This window comes from Phaethon aethereus (genome assembly GCF_964289735.1).
Source record: "Phaethon aethereus genome assembly, chromosome: 1".
NCBI lineage: Eukaryota > Metazoa > Chordata > Aves > Phaethontiformes > Phaethontidae > Phaethon > Phaethon aethereus.
The window spans coordinates 58,257,732-58,269,775 of record NC_138575.1 but is presented as its reverse complement, the minus strand read 5'-3'; the positions used below and the strand labels follow the sequence as shown (position 1 = coordinate 58,269,775).

Genomic DNA, 12,044 nt, shown 5'->3' with positions numbered 1-12,044 from the left:
TTGGAAGATGCCGGAGAAGAGGAGGGACCAGGGCACCTGAAAGCACCCATACAACTGCCAAGGTAGCACCAATAGTCAAAGGAAAGGGGAAGCCAATATGGGGCGTATGCTGCGTGGGGCATGCCCCACCACCCCAGCTTTGTCTCAAGCACCTTCCAGGCATGATGCTTCACCTGCCCCTCTCCCCCTTGCTCTGAGGGCACCTGGATCGGCAACTGCCATGAGGACAGCAGAGGATAGGGCAGATCCAGGCCGCAGGCCAAGAAGGGGAAGGATGGCAGGATGGGAGTCATGGCAAGGGGGAAAACATAGGAATGGAAAAGACTGCATGCACATTTGTGGGAAAAGGCTTGGGGGGAGTGGGCGAGGGCTCCAATCCTCTTACATCCTCCCCTCAAGGGTCTGGAGCTGCTCTTCAGCTTTTGTCAAAGATGGAAGGGGAAGGAGAGGGAAGAACATCTTCCCCACCACCCCCACAGGCACACAGACACACTCTCACCCATCTCTCATCCCCAAAGGCTCCACTGCCCGTTGGACAACACCACATTCAAGCACAATCAACCACTCCCCAGCCCCACCACGACCCTCCCTGCCTCCTCCCAGTGGCAGCAACACCCAGGAATGGGTGCCCCCACTCCCCTCTCACTGACACGCTCCAGCCTCCAGTCAAGAGGGAGTGGGTAGGGGGAAAGGAGGAGGGAGGGTGGCAGTGAGGGCAGAGGGACAACCAAGGGGAGGAGGAGAGAACTAAGGACAGCCATTCGCACCACAACTTCTCACAGGTAGAGCTCCCCCACACCACTGGAGTGGGGGGACCTGGCTGCTCACTTGCTGCCTCCTCCGCCGCTGCCTGCCGCCACCTTCTCAAAATCTTCTGCGTTGCAGAACTCCTTGATGGTGACAGTGAGGAGGTTGCTGGTGACATCTGTGACCACCACATTAGAGCAAGGGGACATCTCGGGACGCCAGTCGCCAGCCTCCTGTTCCGGGTCAGAAGAGGAAAGGGACAAGGAAGGTGTCTGCCCCCCGCTGCACCCTCCTGGGGGAGAACGCTTGCTGGTGGCAGCTGACTCTGGCGGGATCGAGAGGTCGAGGACCTCTGACTCGCGCCAGTCAGGGATGGCTGGGCTGAGGGTCTCAGGGAGCAGCTTCGGAGGGGAATCATCTGGGTCGGAGGAGGAGTGGGGGGCAGGCGACGGGCAGCCGGAAGAGCTGGAGCTGGGGGCATCATAGGGGGTAGAGCCCATAATGAGCCCACAGGAGGCTGCCTGGGAGCCTTCGGCCTCCCCTTTGCCCTCCAGAGAGGGGGCAGGCGCAGCGGACGGCTTATTGTAGAGCGAAAAGGTGCCAAACTTCATGTGGCGGATCTGGGTGCGAAGGACGCTTTCGCTGAACTTTTTGCTCTTGCCGATGACACGGTTTCGGGATGGGATCTTGGGCCGAGCCAGGCCCCCAGCCCCATTGGCTGGCTTTCCACCTTTGTCAATGACTTTGAGGTTGAGGATAATGCGGCTGCGCTTGGGCTCACGGGGTTTCACCTTACGGTTGATGATGCGGACGGTCTCCGAGAAGGGCGAGACAGGCGGACGGATGCCAGCCCCACCACCCATGCTCCCGCTGTTCTGGGGATCTGGACGGGGCAGTGGGCGGCGGGACATGCGGTGGCATCGCCGGATGTCTTTCTTGAGCCGGTGCACAGCGGCACTGGAGTGGAGCTTGGGAGAGGAGGTGCTGGAACCAGGCTTGACAGAAAAGTGTACATCCCCAATGTGGAGGGCCTCCGCTTGGGCCCGAGCCTGCGGTGGTGGGGAGAGAGAAAAAAAAAAAACAGGGTCAGAGAGGCAGCCTAGGTGCAGCCAAATCTCAAAACATGCATTGCTCACCTCAGGACAAGAATGCTGTATCACATTTATACCCACGTTAATGACAAGCACACATACACACCTGTGGAATATTAAGAGCCACAGCACAACCCCCATACAAGCATGGGGCACTTCTACATCCTTTTTGAGCAGCTAGTTATTCCCTAGGCAGTGCCCTTCTTGACACATGCTTCCCCTTGGAGGAAACTGCCACCCTCCAGCCCTGCTTCAGGGTTACAGTTAATGGTTTTCAAGGCCCTCTCTCAGTCATCACCAGCAAACATGCATAACTCTCCACTGTCAGCCAAACAACCAAGCATCCTCCTGGGCACTGGGGCTGTTAGTGTTGAGTTAGTATCCAAAAATTACACACTAGTCCCAAGACAGGGAGCTGTATCTGGCCCTCTACGAAATGAGGATGAGACAAGATGGAGAGGAAGAATAAAGCATGCAGTTTGCTCTTCCCCTCCCACAACCGTACTCATCCACTCTAGAAAGCATGGTAGAAGGGGGTCTTGAGGAACACAGATGGAGGTGGGCAAGGGTGATCTGACAGAGCTGTCTTAGCTAAACACAAGAAATGCAGAGATACAAAGCTTAACTTTAACAGAAGAACACAAGCAAATTGTTTATCCGTACTCTGCTGTGGGAGCAGAGTCCAGTGTTTAAAGCCAGAGACTAGGCCAGCTGGAATTTAAGTCAAGTTTAACTGCATCCCCAAAGAAGAGATTGCCTTGTCCTTTTGAACACTACACTTGTTTGAAACCTACTAATGAAACAAAGCAGGAACAGTGCGGGTTCAACTGCTTGTGCCAGCCCTCCCCGAAATCCAGGGCAGAGGAACAAGACTTTTAAGCTCTTCTGGAGCTTGGAGATAGTGCCAAAACCTGCCCTGGTTCACACAACAGGGACAGGAACATTTTCTGGCAACAGGAAAAAACCGTTTCATTTGTAAGCTGAAGCAGTATGACCTGAAGATCCTGTGGGCATGGAAACCCAGAGTGTATTTACATCACGCCTTGTCAGAGCACAGTTGTTTGTAGAGCTCAGCCTCCCACCTGCACCCCACTCCTTGCCCAAAAAAAACCCCTTCCTTATTCCCTCTCAGCAGCAGTCACAAGCAGAAGTCACCCCAGCCTGGAGGGGACAGGAGAGTCCCCCTCCGATTGCCCATCTAGTGAGCAGCTTCCCCCATCTCGTGGGCACAACAAGAACTGCAGTCTTAGAAGACGACAGCTGCTTTTCCTCCCCAATGTCTCCATCCCGTTGCCGCCTAAGCACACACCAAGATCGGGATGGCTTCTCGCCAGCTAAGCGCTTAAGCACTCCAACACCATCTCCTTTGTCACCCTGCAGGCCATGCCTCCTACCAGAGAAACGCCTGGGGAAAAAAAAAAAAAAAATGTGCGTGTAAAGGCAGGGATCTAACAGATCTAAGCGAGAGGCCCAGGCCAGCTCTTGCACAATAAGCTCAAGGCCCTGGCCCTACATCCCCAGAACTCTGCGGTCACCCAGCACCCCTCTTCTCCCACTGAGATCCTCATGGGAACTGCAGACGATCCTGAACGAGTAGAGAACAGACGTGAAGACATTTTGTTCCTCCCTGGCTACTGCTGGATCATGCCCTGCAGTACTCCTTGTATCCTGGCTTTAAAAGGACTTGTAAAGATGAAACCTCCTTCCCCGGCTGTATGTGAAAACACAGCTGAACCAGGGACTCTAGACTTTGTATTAGCTTACTGACAAAGAAACAGGGATGAGTAACATGACTGCCAAGGCAGGCACAGACACTCTCCACATTAACCCTGGGCTGTAAAGCGCTGTTTCACCTAGTTAGAGGGAAGCATCCCCAGCACAGACAAACCCCAAACATCCTGCTGTAGCAGGAAGCATCCCAGTGTCCAGCTAGTTTCTCTTTGCTCAGTCTCGCACATTACTCCATGCCCCAAACTGTTCAGAATATGCACCATTGGACACAATTCTGTCCCAGGCATCCTACAGGCTGGAGCACAACAGCAGCACCAGATGAACTCCCTGTACCACGCATCAACTCTCCCCCTCCCATCCCGATGATTCACAACTTAGAAACACCCCCCCCTCCCCAGACCCTGTCAGGGGCTCACAGGCACAGACAGATGCACATCTAGGGCTGTGCTTGCTCCCTCTTCACAGGTCCCTCTGAAGCAGATGGCACACACCAGGACAAGCTATGGTTTGCTTTCTGACGTTACATACCAGCACAGCCTGGATTAACTTTTTATTCTTTTCCCCCCCTCCCCTTGCCCATCACAGCCAACCCTTCAGCACTGCTGCTCTTGTGCTCTGGGCTTCTTGCCAATTTACCACTGCTCAGCAGAGAGCAAAGTGCAACAAAACGTCCTGTTCCAAAACGCAGTACGGGGAAGCCAGGCAGAGGGTACAAAACAGATGCACCAGTAAAAATCCTTGATCCACAGCTTCAGCAGATAGACACAGGCATCCTTCAGGGCCTCTCTTACTGCCAATATGTCTTCTAAATTAATTCCCTACCCTGTAATCACGCCTTGGAGTGAGGAGTTCTGCCCCCTCTGCTCAGAGTCAAATCTAATTGCTGCCTGCCCACAGCACTGCCTTCTATTACCACATGAAAAAGAAGCTGGCCTCCCCCCACAGCTCCCCTGAGCCACAGTTGCCTTATACACACCAGAATTTCTCAGCAAAGCTTCCTGTCAACCCCATTAAATGAAAAGTGATAATGCTGGGATGACCACTGCCTGGCCACTTGCATAGTGCTGCTGTCAACCTGTGCACATTAATCAGCTCCTATTCTGTTTTGACAGAGAGACTGGTCTTGGTTTTGTGCTTACATAGTGGCTAGCACAGAGCCCTGGTCCATGGCTAGGACTCTTCCAGTGTGCCAGAACCACAAGGTCTCCTTTACTTGCCGTGTCTGCGTTTCCAGTTACTCCCGGGGCACTTGCTCAAGGCTGAAGCTGTTCCTAACTCGTATTTCAGCTCTCTGCATTTATTAAATTCCATTTTCAGTAGTCTCCAGGTAAACTACATGCATCTCTCTACATCAACCTCTCTGGCCAAATTAAGAGAGAGGGTAAGCTGGGACCCAACAGTGTCATCTCTGCCCCCCCAGATGCTACACTGGCTGTCCCCAGTAACCAGCTTCAACACAAGTTCCAAAGAGCAATATGCAAATATTCAGCTTACTTTGAGTTTGTTTTCCCAGGTAAGGTTTCAAGAAAAATAGTATCAGATGCTTTATCTGAGAACAGCCCCCAGAGCCCTCTCACTTGTGAAGCTCAGTATTCCTACCACAGCATCAGGTTTATTCAGGCATCAACTATATGAACTCAAGCCTCTTCCCTGCAGAGGACAGCACATTTTCTGAGCTCTCCCTCTCCTGCTTCCAACTTTACATTAAGTAACTTGCTACCTCTGGTTTGGAGAAGGCTCAGCGTTCAGTTTTATCTATTGGAAATGCACTTCTCCCTGCTACAGATCCATTACTCTATCACACTCATGAAGTGTATGAGCATGAGGTCTTTGAAAAACAAACCTATTTAAATGCTTTCAGCTGTGTCACCACAGCTTGCTACTTAACTCAGAAGTTTTCCAAACAGAAACTACCTCTCTGGGTTTTGCTGTTTTCACCTGCAAGATCTGCTCACTGCTGAAGAGGTACTCAGCATGTATACGAAGTAATTCACTCTCTGCTTACAGCTCAGCCTACATCAGGATGCAGCTTCTGGAGGCTTGCTGCAGTGCTCCATCATGAGAGCAAAGCAATTGCTAGGATTGCTTCCCTTCCCCCCCCCCTTCCCTTTTGGGATATGCATCACCTTTATTTAGCTTGTACAGCTTTCCCTCACTGCCCCTGGGAACTCATATCTCCCCTGTTCCCTACTATTTCTGAATAAATGTCCCTTGAGGCCCAGCAAGCATATTTGTTCATTCATTCTCTTAACGCACTGAGGCACACAAGCACGTACTTGGACACGTGCTTAAGAAAAACCTCTCTTACCTGATTTGTATCAAAACTGCTGCAATTCAGAAGAAAAAAAAAAATAAAGAAAAAAAGACCTTGTACAGCAACAGATTTCTAGTTAATTATTTCAAAATCAAGCCATTTCCAGTAGCGCTGCTGCACCATAGTAGCACTACTCTCTCATAAATTACTGGTTCTGCTTTGTCTTTTATTCTCCACCTGCATTCCCACAGTTCTTGCTCCAAACAGCATTCGCAAGAGCTCTTCTTTCCCCTTCTTGGCTGCCATTCTGCCTTTTTATCGCCCTCTTTCTTCTGCAGTTTTCCAAGTGACAAGGCAACAGCAAGCTAGTTCATAGCACACACAGTTCTCCCAAGCAACACTGCCATAAACTAAAGTTTCCCTACTGGACGGGGAACAAAATGCTACAAAGGGGAATGGTCTGTTTTCAAACCGCTTGGGGATAATTTACGAACAGGGAGGAGATCAAAAGAAACCCAACTCCAACTTCAGAGTTCAAGGAAGGGCGAAGTGACAGAACACCATGCTGCTCGGCCCCTTCTTCCCCCCCCCTCCCATTTTAAGGCCCTCCTTTACTTTGCCCTCCCTTACTTCTTCCTTCCCATTAACCTACTCCAGCCTTTTCACCTTAGTATTTACAGCCACCCTGACTAGGGGTCTTTGCTAGCCACCCACTGAGTTTGCAGGCTGGGCTCTGTCTCTTAATAGCACTTGCTAGACTTTATTAGATTGCTTGGTGAGTTTTGCATTCCACACAGTGGAGTGCCAAGGGAAAAAGCAAAATATAAGGAGCAAACCAAGCAGGGGAAGAAGATCACTATAGCACGCACTGTCTCTTTCTAACCTTGCACCAGCTTCCATTCTGATCTGCAGCTGAAGGGCTGGTCCTCAAGGACGACTTCTGCCAGACGCCCAAGTACTAAGGTAAGAGCCTTATGTACAGCACTGCCCATTTCAGATCAAGGACTCCTCTTCCCATACGCTCAGCACAAAGCTTGCAGCATACCAGCAGCCTCCCAAGAATTACAACCTCCCGCCAAGCTTGATCTCAGCTGTGGGAAAGTTTGCCCCTAGTATGCAGAGGATAAAGACCCATTTCCTGCCCAAAACTTTGCAGCTGAAGTTTGCAAGTGGTCACTTTCAACACCAGCCATCTTGATAGCAATAGTACAAAGCCTGGACTGTAGTCAGTCCTTTGCAGTCTGATCAAAAGGGCAAGTGTTAAGACAGCTCTCAGCAACAGCAGCCTGGCTTACAAAGGCAGCAGGTGGCCAAAGATGCAGCTTTTCAAAGCTTTTCCAAAGGCGTGGGCCACTAACCTGCTGGAATGGTTTCTGCAAATCCCCCTGGGTGCCTATCTGCAGCTTTTGAGAACTAATCCCAGGATAAACCTGGCTCCAACCGCAAACTAAAACACCCACACAAGCCAAGGGACTGAGTGACATATCGGGACACTTACTTCAATGCCTTACTGGAGACTCAGAAGCCTAAGTTTAAGCACTGATACACATGAAAAATCCCAGCAAGCCACTGAGTCAAGGGCAAACTAGTATACCAAAGCAGTGCTAGGCCAGACTCCTGCTTAAATGTCATTGCATCCAGGCCTAATCTGTTCAGTTAACAGATCAAAAAGAATATTGTTCTAACTGCCAACTCCAAAGGCTCCCTCTGGGATGCAAGAATCAAATTTCTTCCCCTGCTTCTGAAATTCTCACTGGCAAGAGATTCTGCAGCTCAAAGAGCCAAAAACTTCATTATCAATGTGCAAGGCAGAACCAAATCCCACTCCTCCCACAGCAGCGCTGGCACTGCAGGGCTACCAGAGGTCAAACCCACATTTTCAGCAGGTCAGAAGAATTGACCAAGAGATACACATGACACAAACTATCATGCTGGCCTCTGTGACATTTCTAGCCGCAGTCATGTTGCTAGTGGTTTGCCTGAACAGAGCTCAAGTAAGTTCAGATAGGGCTAGCTGGGATAGAGTTACTTCTCACTGCCTAGCCTGGGGTATTATTTTTAGGGTAGGAACTGAAGTCACAGAAAAATGGTTAAGTCAGAGCGCTAGCAGTTTCACCATCTCCATTTCCCAGAGCTGCAAACCAAGCAGCAGCAGCACTCTGCCCTGCCAGCCTCTCCCACCACGTGGCACAAGCCTTTAGAACTCATCTCGCTCCCCATCGTGATCCATCTTCTACAAAGTACCAAACCAGCTCTGCAAATCTACCGGCTTTCAGCAGCATTTGAGAAACTGGCAGAAGGAAGATGTGCCACAGAAATGTGTCAGGGCCGTGACTCAAAAGGATGCTGTTGAATAATTCAAGTTCCAAGTTTAAGGGGTGGTTTAAAGGGCAAATGGAGAAGAGGAGGAACGAGTGGGTTTTATTTGAGTTTAGGGGTTGGTTTTGTTTTTTTAAATGAGTGAAGAATTGGCAATGGATTTTGCCGTATCACATTCAGAATCAAAAGGAAAGAAACCAATTACACACCCAGAGTAACATTAAAAGCAGAGCATAACCAGTCCTCTACCCTGCTGAACAGTGTCAGGTGTTACAAATACCAGTATTTCTTAATTCAAGTAGAGAACTATTTTAAGCTGGTGGTTTCCCTTTAAGCGTTCCTCTGCATTGCTGGAAACCTAAACACAAGGGTTTCATTTAATGCATGACTGCCAGAAAGAGAAAAACCAACTGGTCTAGTTTCCCTGAATAAAGCATAAGAGGTAGTACATATCAGTTATGTTTGTAGTTCTCCATCTGCAGATATGGACAACTGTTAGCAGAAAAACAGGCAACGAGGGAGAAGGACAGTTTCATCAGCAGGACTTTCTGAGGATTACCATGGTCCCCTGGGTTTTACTCAGGGCATCAGAATACGCTTGTTCCTGCATTTCTTCCGTGTGCTTTGTTATGTCCTCTTAAAGCAGAAGGAGAGGTGACACCCTACCCCTCACCACTCTTTCTGGTGCTCATAGAGTTAAAGTGCTGCACTGACTTGAGTAAAGCTCCTACCGCTGTCAGGCAAAGGAAAGTATTAACCTGTTTCACAGATGGGAAAACATGTACAAAGGCTAAATGACTTGCCCAAAGCCATAGGATGACTTAGTGATAGCGATGCCTTACCACAGGGTGCCCCTAGCTGTTCCAGGGCTTTATGCCGGATCAAAGCCAGGGAAGCTGTGAACTCGCTCACCTGTCTTAAATCGTACAAAGGTGTGCTGTTTCTACATTCATTTGAAGTCTGAGATTGAGATAGTTGGAGAGGAAGGCGGGGGGGAAAAAAGGGAGCAAAGCAAGGAGTTTTGTCTGTGAACTAGTAAATCCACAGAGATCACACAGCAGTCACGCAGCTACCAGATTTCTTAATTAAAAACAGAAACAAAAAAAAATTGGGGGGTGAGGGCTGCACTAGGAACTACTTCCCTTGTTCTTCACTGCAAGCAAGTAGAGGTGCTACAACACGACCTTCTTGCAGAGATGCTGGGTCTATCAGAGGGGAACTGGAAACTTCAGCCGCTATCCTACACAGAGGTGAAACACTCCTCCACCCACCCCCCCAAAAAAGAAAGCTAAACAAACCTGCAGTTTACAGAGCAGAACATGAACCCTTCATGAAACTCCTGTGGAGCACTTCCATCCTGAAACACCACCGGACAAGCACAAGTGGCAGCAGGATTCCCGCCACATCTGCCTGATTGCTCAGCATGCTGCTTAGTTGCAGGGCATGGGCTGGATGGAATAGGCTGCTGAAGGAAGAGGGAGCGGGGCAGGCTAGCTCTCACTGCGGCAGCAGAAGGCCGTAAAGAGGGAGAGGATATTGGAAAAAGAAGAGATTGCAGCCTCACTGTGCACATCTGCGCGTACCGACCATCCTGCTGGGGCACCCGTCGCACGCACACACACACACGCTCTACCCTCATGCGCTTCTGCATCCCTGCCCCCCACCCGCTTTCCCCTCGGGTTGTCCCTGCATTCCCGGAGCCAGGCAGCAGGTACAGGTTGTTTGAAAGTCCAGTCTTTCCAAAGGCACCAACCAGCAAGATTTGGGAGACATTTGGCTAGGCCTGGGTTATTTAAATAAGAGTTACCTTCAGAAGAAAAGTTTTAGGCTTAGGTCCTCTCTTCTTTGGCCCGTAAAGCTCACGCTCTCGTTCCCTTTAGGGAGTCAAATTTGTCAAGAAGTTAAAACTTTTCCCAAAAGGATGAACAGAAGCATACAAGTTCAAGGAAAAGGGAAAAAAAAAAAAAAAAAAAAAAGAGCGCCCGGACGCCCTTTCCCGCTCAGCCACCCACAGCCAAACCCGCTGCAGCCCCCCAACCCAGGGAGGGGGGTGAACACTCACTTCTGCTCGAAGGCGGCAATGAGGCGGGAGTCCAGGATGTTCTCCTCGGGTTCCCAGGTGCTGTACCTGCCGGGGGGGGGGGGACGGGGACGACACACACACAGGCGAGGGGGTTAGCGCCCAAACCCCCCCCTTCCCCCAAAACCGTCCCCCAAAACGAGACCCCCCCATCCCATCCCCCGCACCCCCGCGGGCGCCCCCGGCGGGAAGCACTCACTTGATGGCCCAGCCTTTCCATTTCACCAGGTACTCGATGCGCCCCTGCAACACACACGGGGGGGTAGGGGGGATATATGTGAGGCGGGGGCCCGGCGGGGCCGTCGAGCGGCGCGGCCAGGCCTCAGTAACGAGGAGCGGGGAGTGTCCCGCGGCCACCGCCCCCCCACCCCCGCGCCGGTAGGCCCCTCACCTTTCGGATGCGCCGCTTGATGATGGACTCGGCGGCGAAGACGCGCTCCCCCACTGCAGACAGCTCCATCTTGCTCCTCGGCGGCGGCGCCCACAGCCCATAATAATCCCGCCCGCCCGCGCCGCCCCGCCCCCTGTCCCCCCGCCCCGCCCTCCTCGTGCCGCCGCCGGCTCGCGCACGCCCGCGCGCCCCCTCCCGCCGCGGCCGCGCGTGACCCTCCCCTCCGCCTCCCTCCCCCGTGGTGGTGGTGCTGGGGGGGGGGTTGCTAAGGAAAGGGGGTCGCGCGCAGGCGCCGGCCGTTAAAGGGGCCGCGCGGCGGGCGGTGCGAGGGCGGGGGCTCCGCTGTGACGGGGGGACCCGCGGCCCCTGCCCCGGGGGGCGGTGTCCGAGGGTCGGGGCCGGGGCCAGTGCCGGGCCGTTCGCGGGAGGGGAAGCCCGCTCGGGCAGACAGACCCTCGGCAGGGTCACGGTGCTGCTGCGCCCCCGCCGCCCCAGCCCCTTCCCGCCCGAACGGGGACTTTTTCCTTTTTTATTTTTTTTTATTTAACTTAAAACAATGGCGGCGGAGGGGGCAGCGCAGCCTCTTCTCCTTCTGCAGACGCACCGTCACCCCCCGCCCGTCAACCCCCTCCAGCCAGCGGGGTGGCACCGGGGGGGTAAGTGGAGAAGCAGGCAGTCATAAAGTACCTACCAAGGCAAAAAAATAGCACTAAAGGCACGTAAATCCTTTTTTTTCCCCTTTTGGCTGGCACTTGTATGTGCCCTCATTTTTGAGCCAGTATAAGGTAGTGCAAGGTAAATGGGCCAAGCACACTACATAAACCTTTAAAAAAATAATAGAAAAATGTTAATTCACTTAGAGGAATTCCCCGCCCTGAGTGTTACTGCAAAATCCTATTTAATTTGCAGTGTGTTTTACACTCTTGCAGGTGCTAAAAAGGCAGAAAGAAAACAAACCTTGGTCAAAAATCATTCTCTGTGATTCAAGATGGAAGTTCATGGCCCTGCAGCTGTTTTCACGTGGAGCTCATGGTCCTCCGTTACCTGGAGGTACCACCTGGCACACCTCAGAATGGCATATTCTCCTGCTTTAGCTCCATTTTTAGGGTGAGGAGGGGGGGTGTTTCAGAGCGATACTCTCTGGACAAAGTGGGAGCTGTGATGAGGGCCATAGGCATCCGCCAACTTGCTTTTACTGTTCTTTCTCAACCCACTGTGACCTCACCAGCTACCTGCAGAGCACTGGCACCCCTGCTTTTCAGCCGGCCTGGCAGGGAGCACCCAGCTTCTGTAGCCTTTGCTAACCCTTTCTCTGTTTGCCGTTTGCCTCCTTTTTCCACCTCTGGCTCAGAAGTTCCACCCAGAAGGAGGATATTCTGGAAATGGCTGTATTTATCAGTACCATAAGGGATGGATTTCCCAAAATCAAGG

General features: G+C 51.9%; 1 protein-coding gene across 1 annotated transcript; it reads right to left on the bottom strand.

Moving 5' to 3' along the window:
- Positions 1 to 824: 824 nt before the first annotated feature.
- CBX6 (chromobox 6) lies at positions 825 to 11,477 on the bottom strand (the record flags this gene model as incomplete). The annotated part of the gene is made up of 5 exons (XM_082007878.1): positions 10,614 to 11,477; positions 10,422 to 10,465; positions 10,205 to 10,270; positions 9,950 to 10,016; positions 825 to 1,796 (listed from the first exon to the last, which is right to left on the bottom strand). Exons 1-5 carry the CDS (start codon positions 10,680 to 10,682, stop codon positions 825 to 827), a joined length of 1,218 nt encoding a protein of 405 aa, XP_081864004.1. The 5' UTR covers positions 10,683 to 11,477.
- Between the last annotated feature and the right edge of the window lie 567 nt (positions 11,478 to 12,044).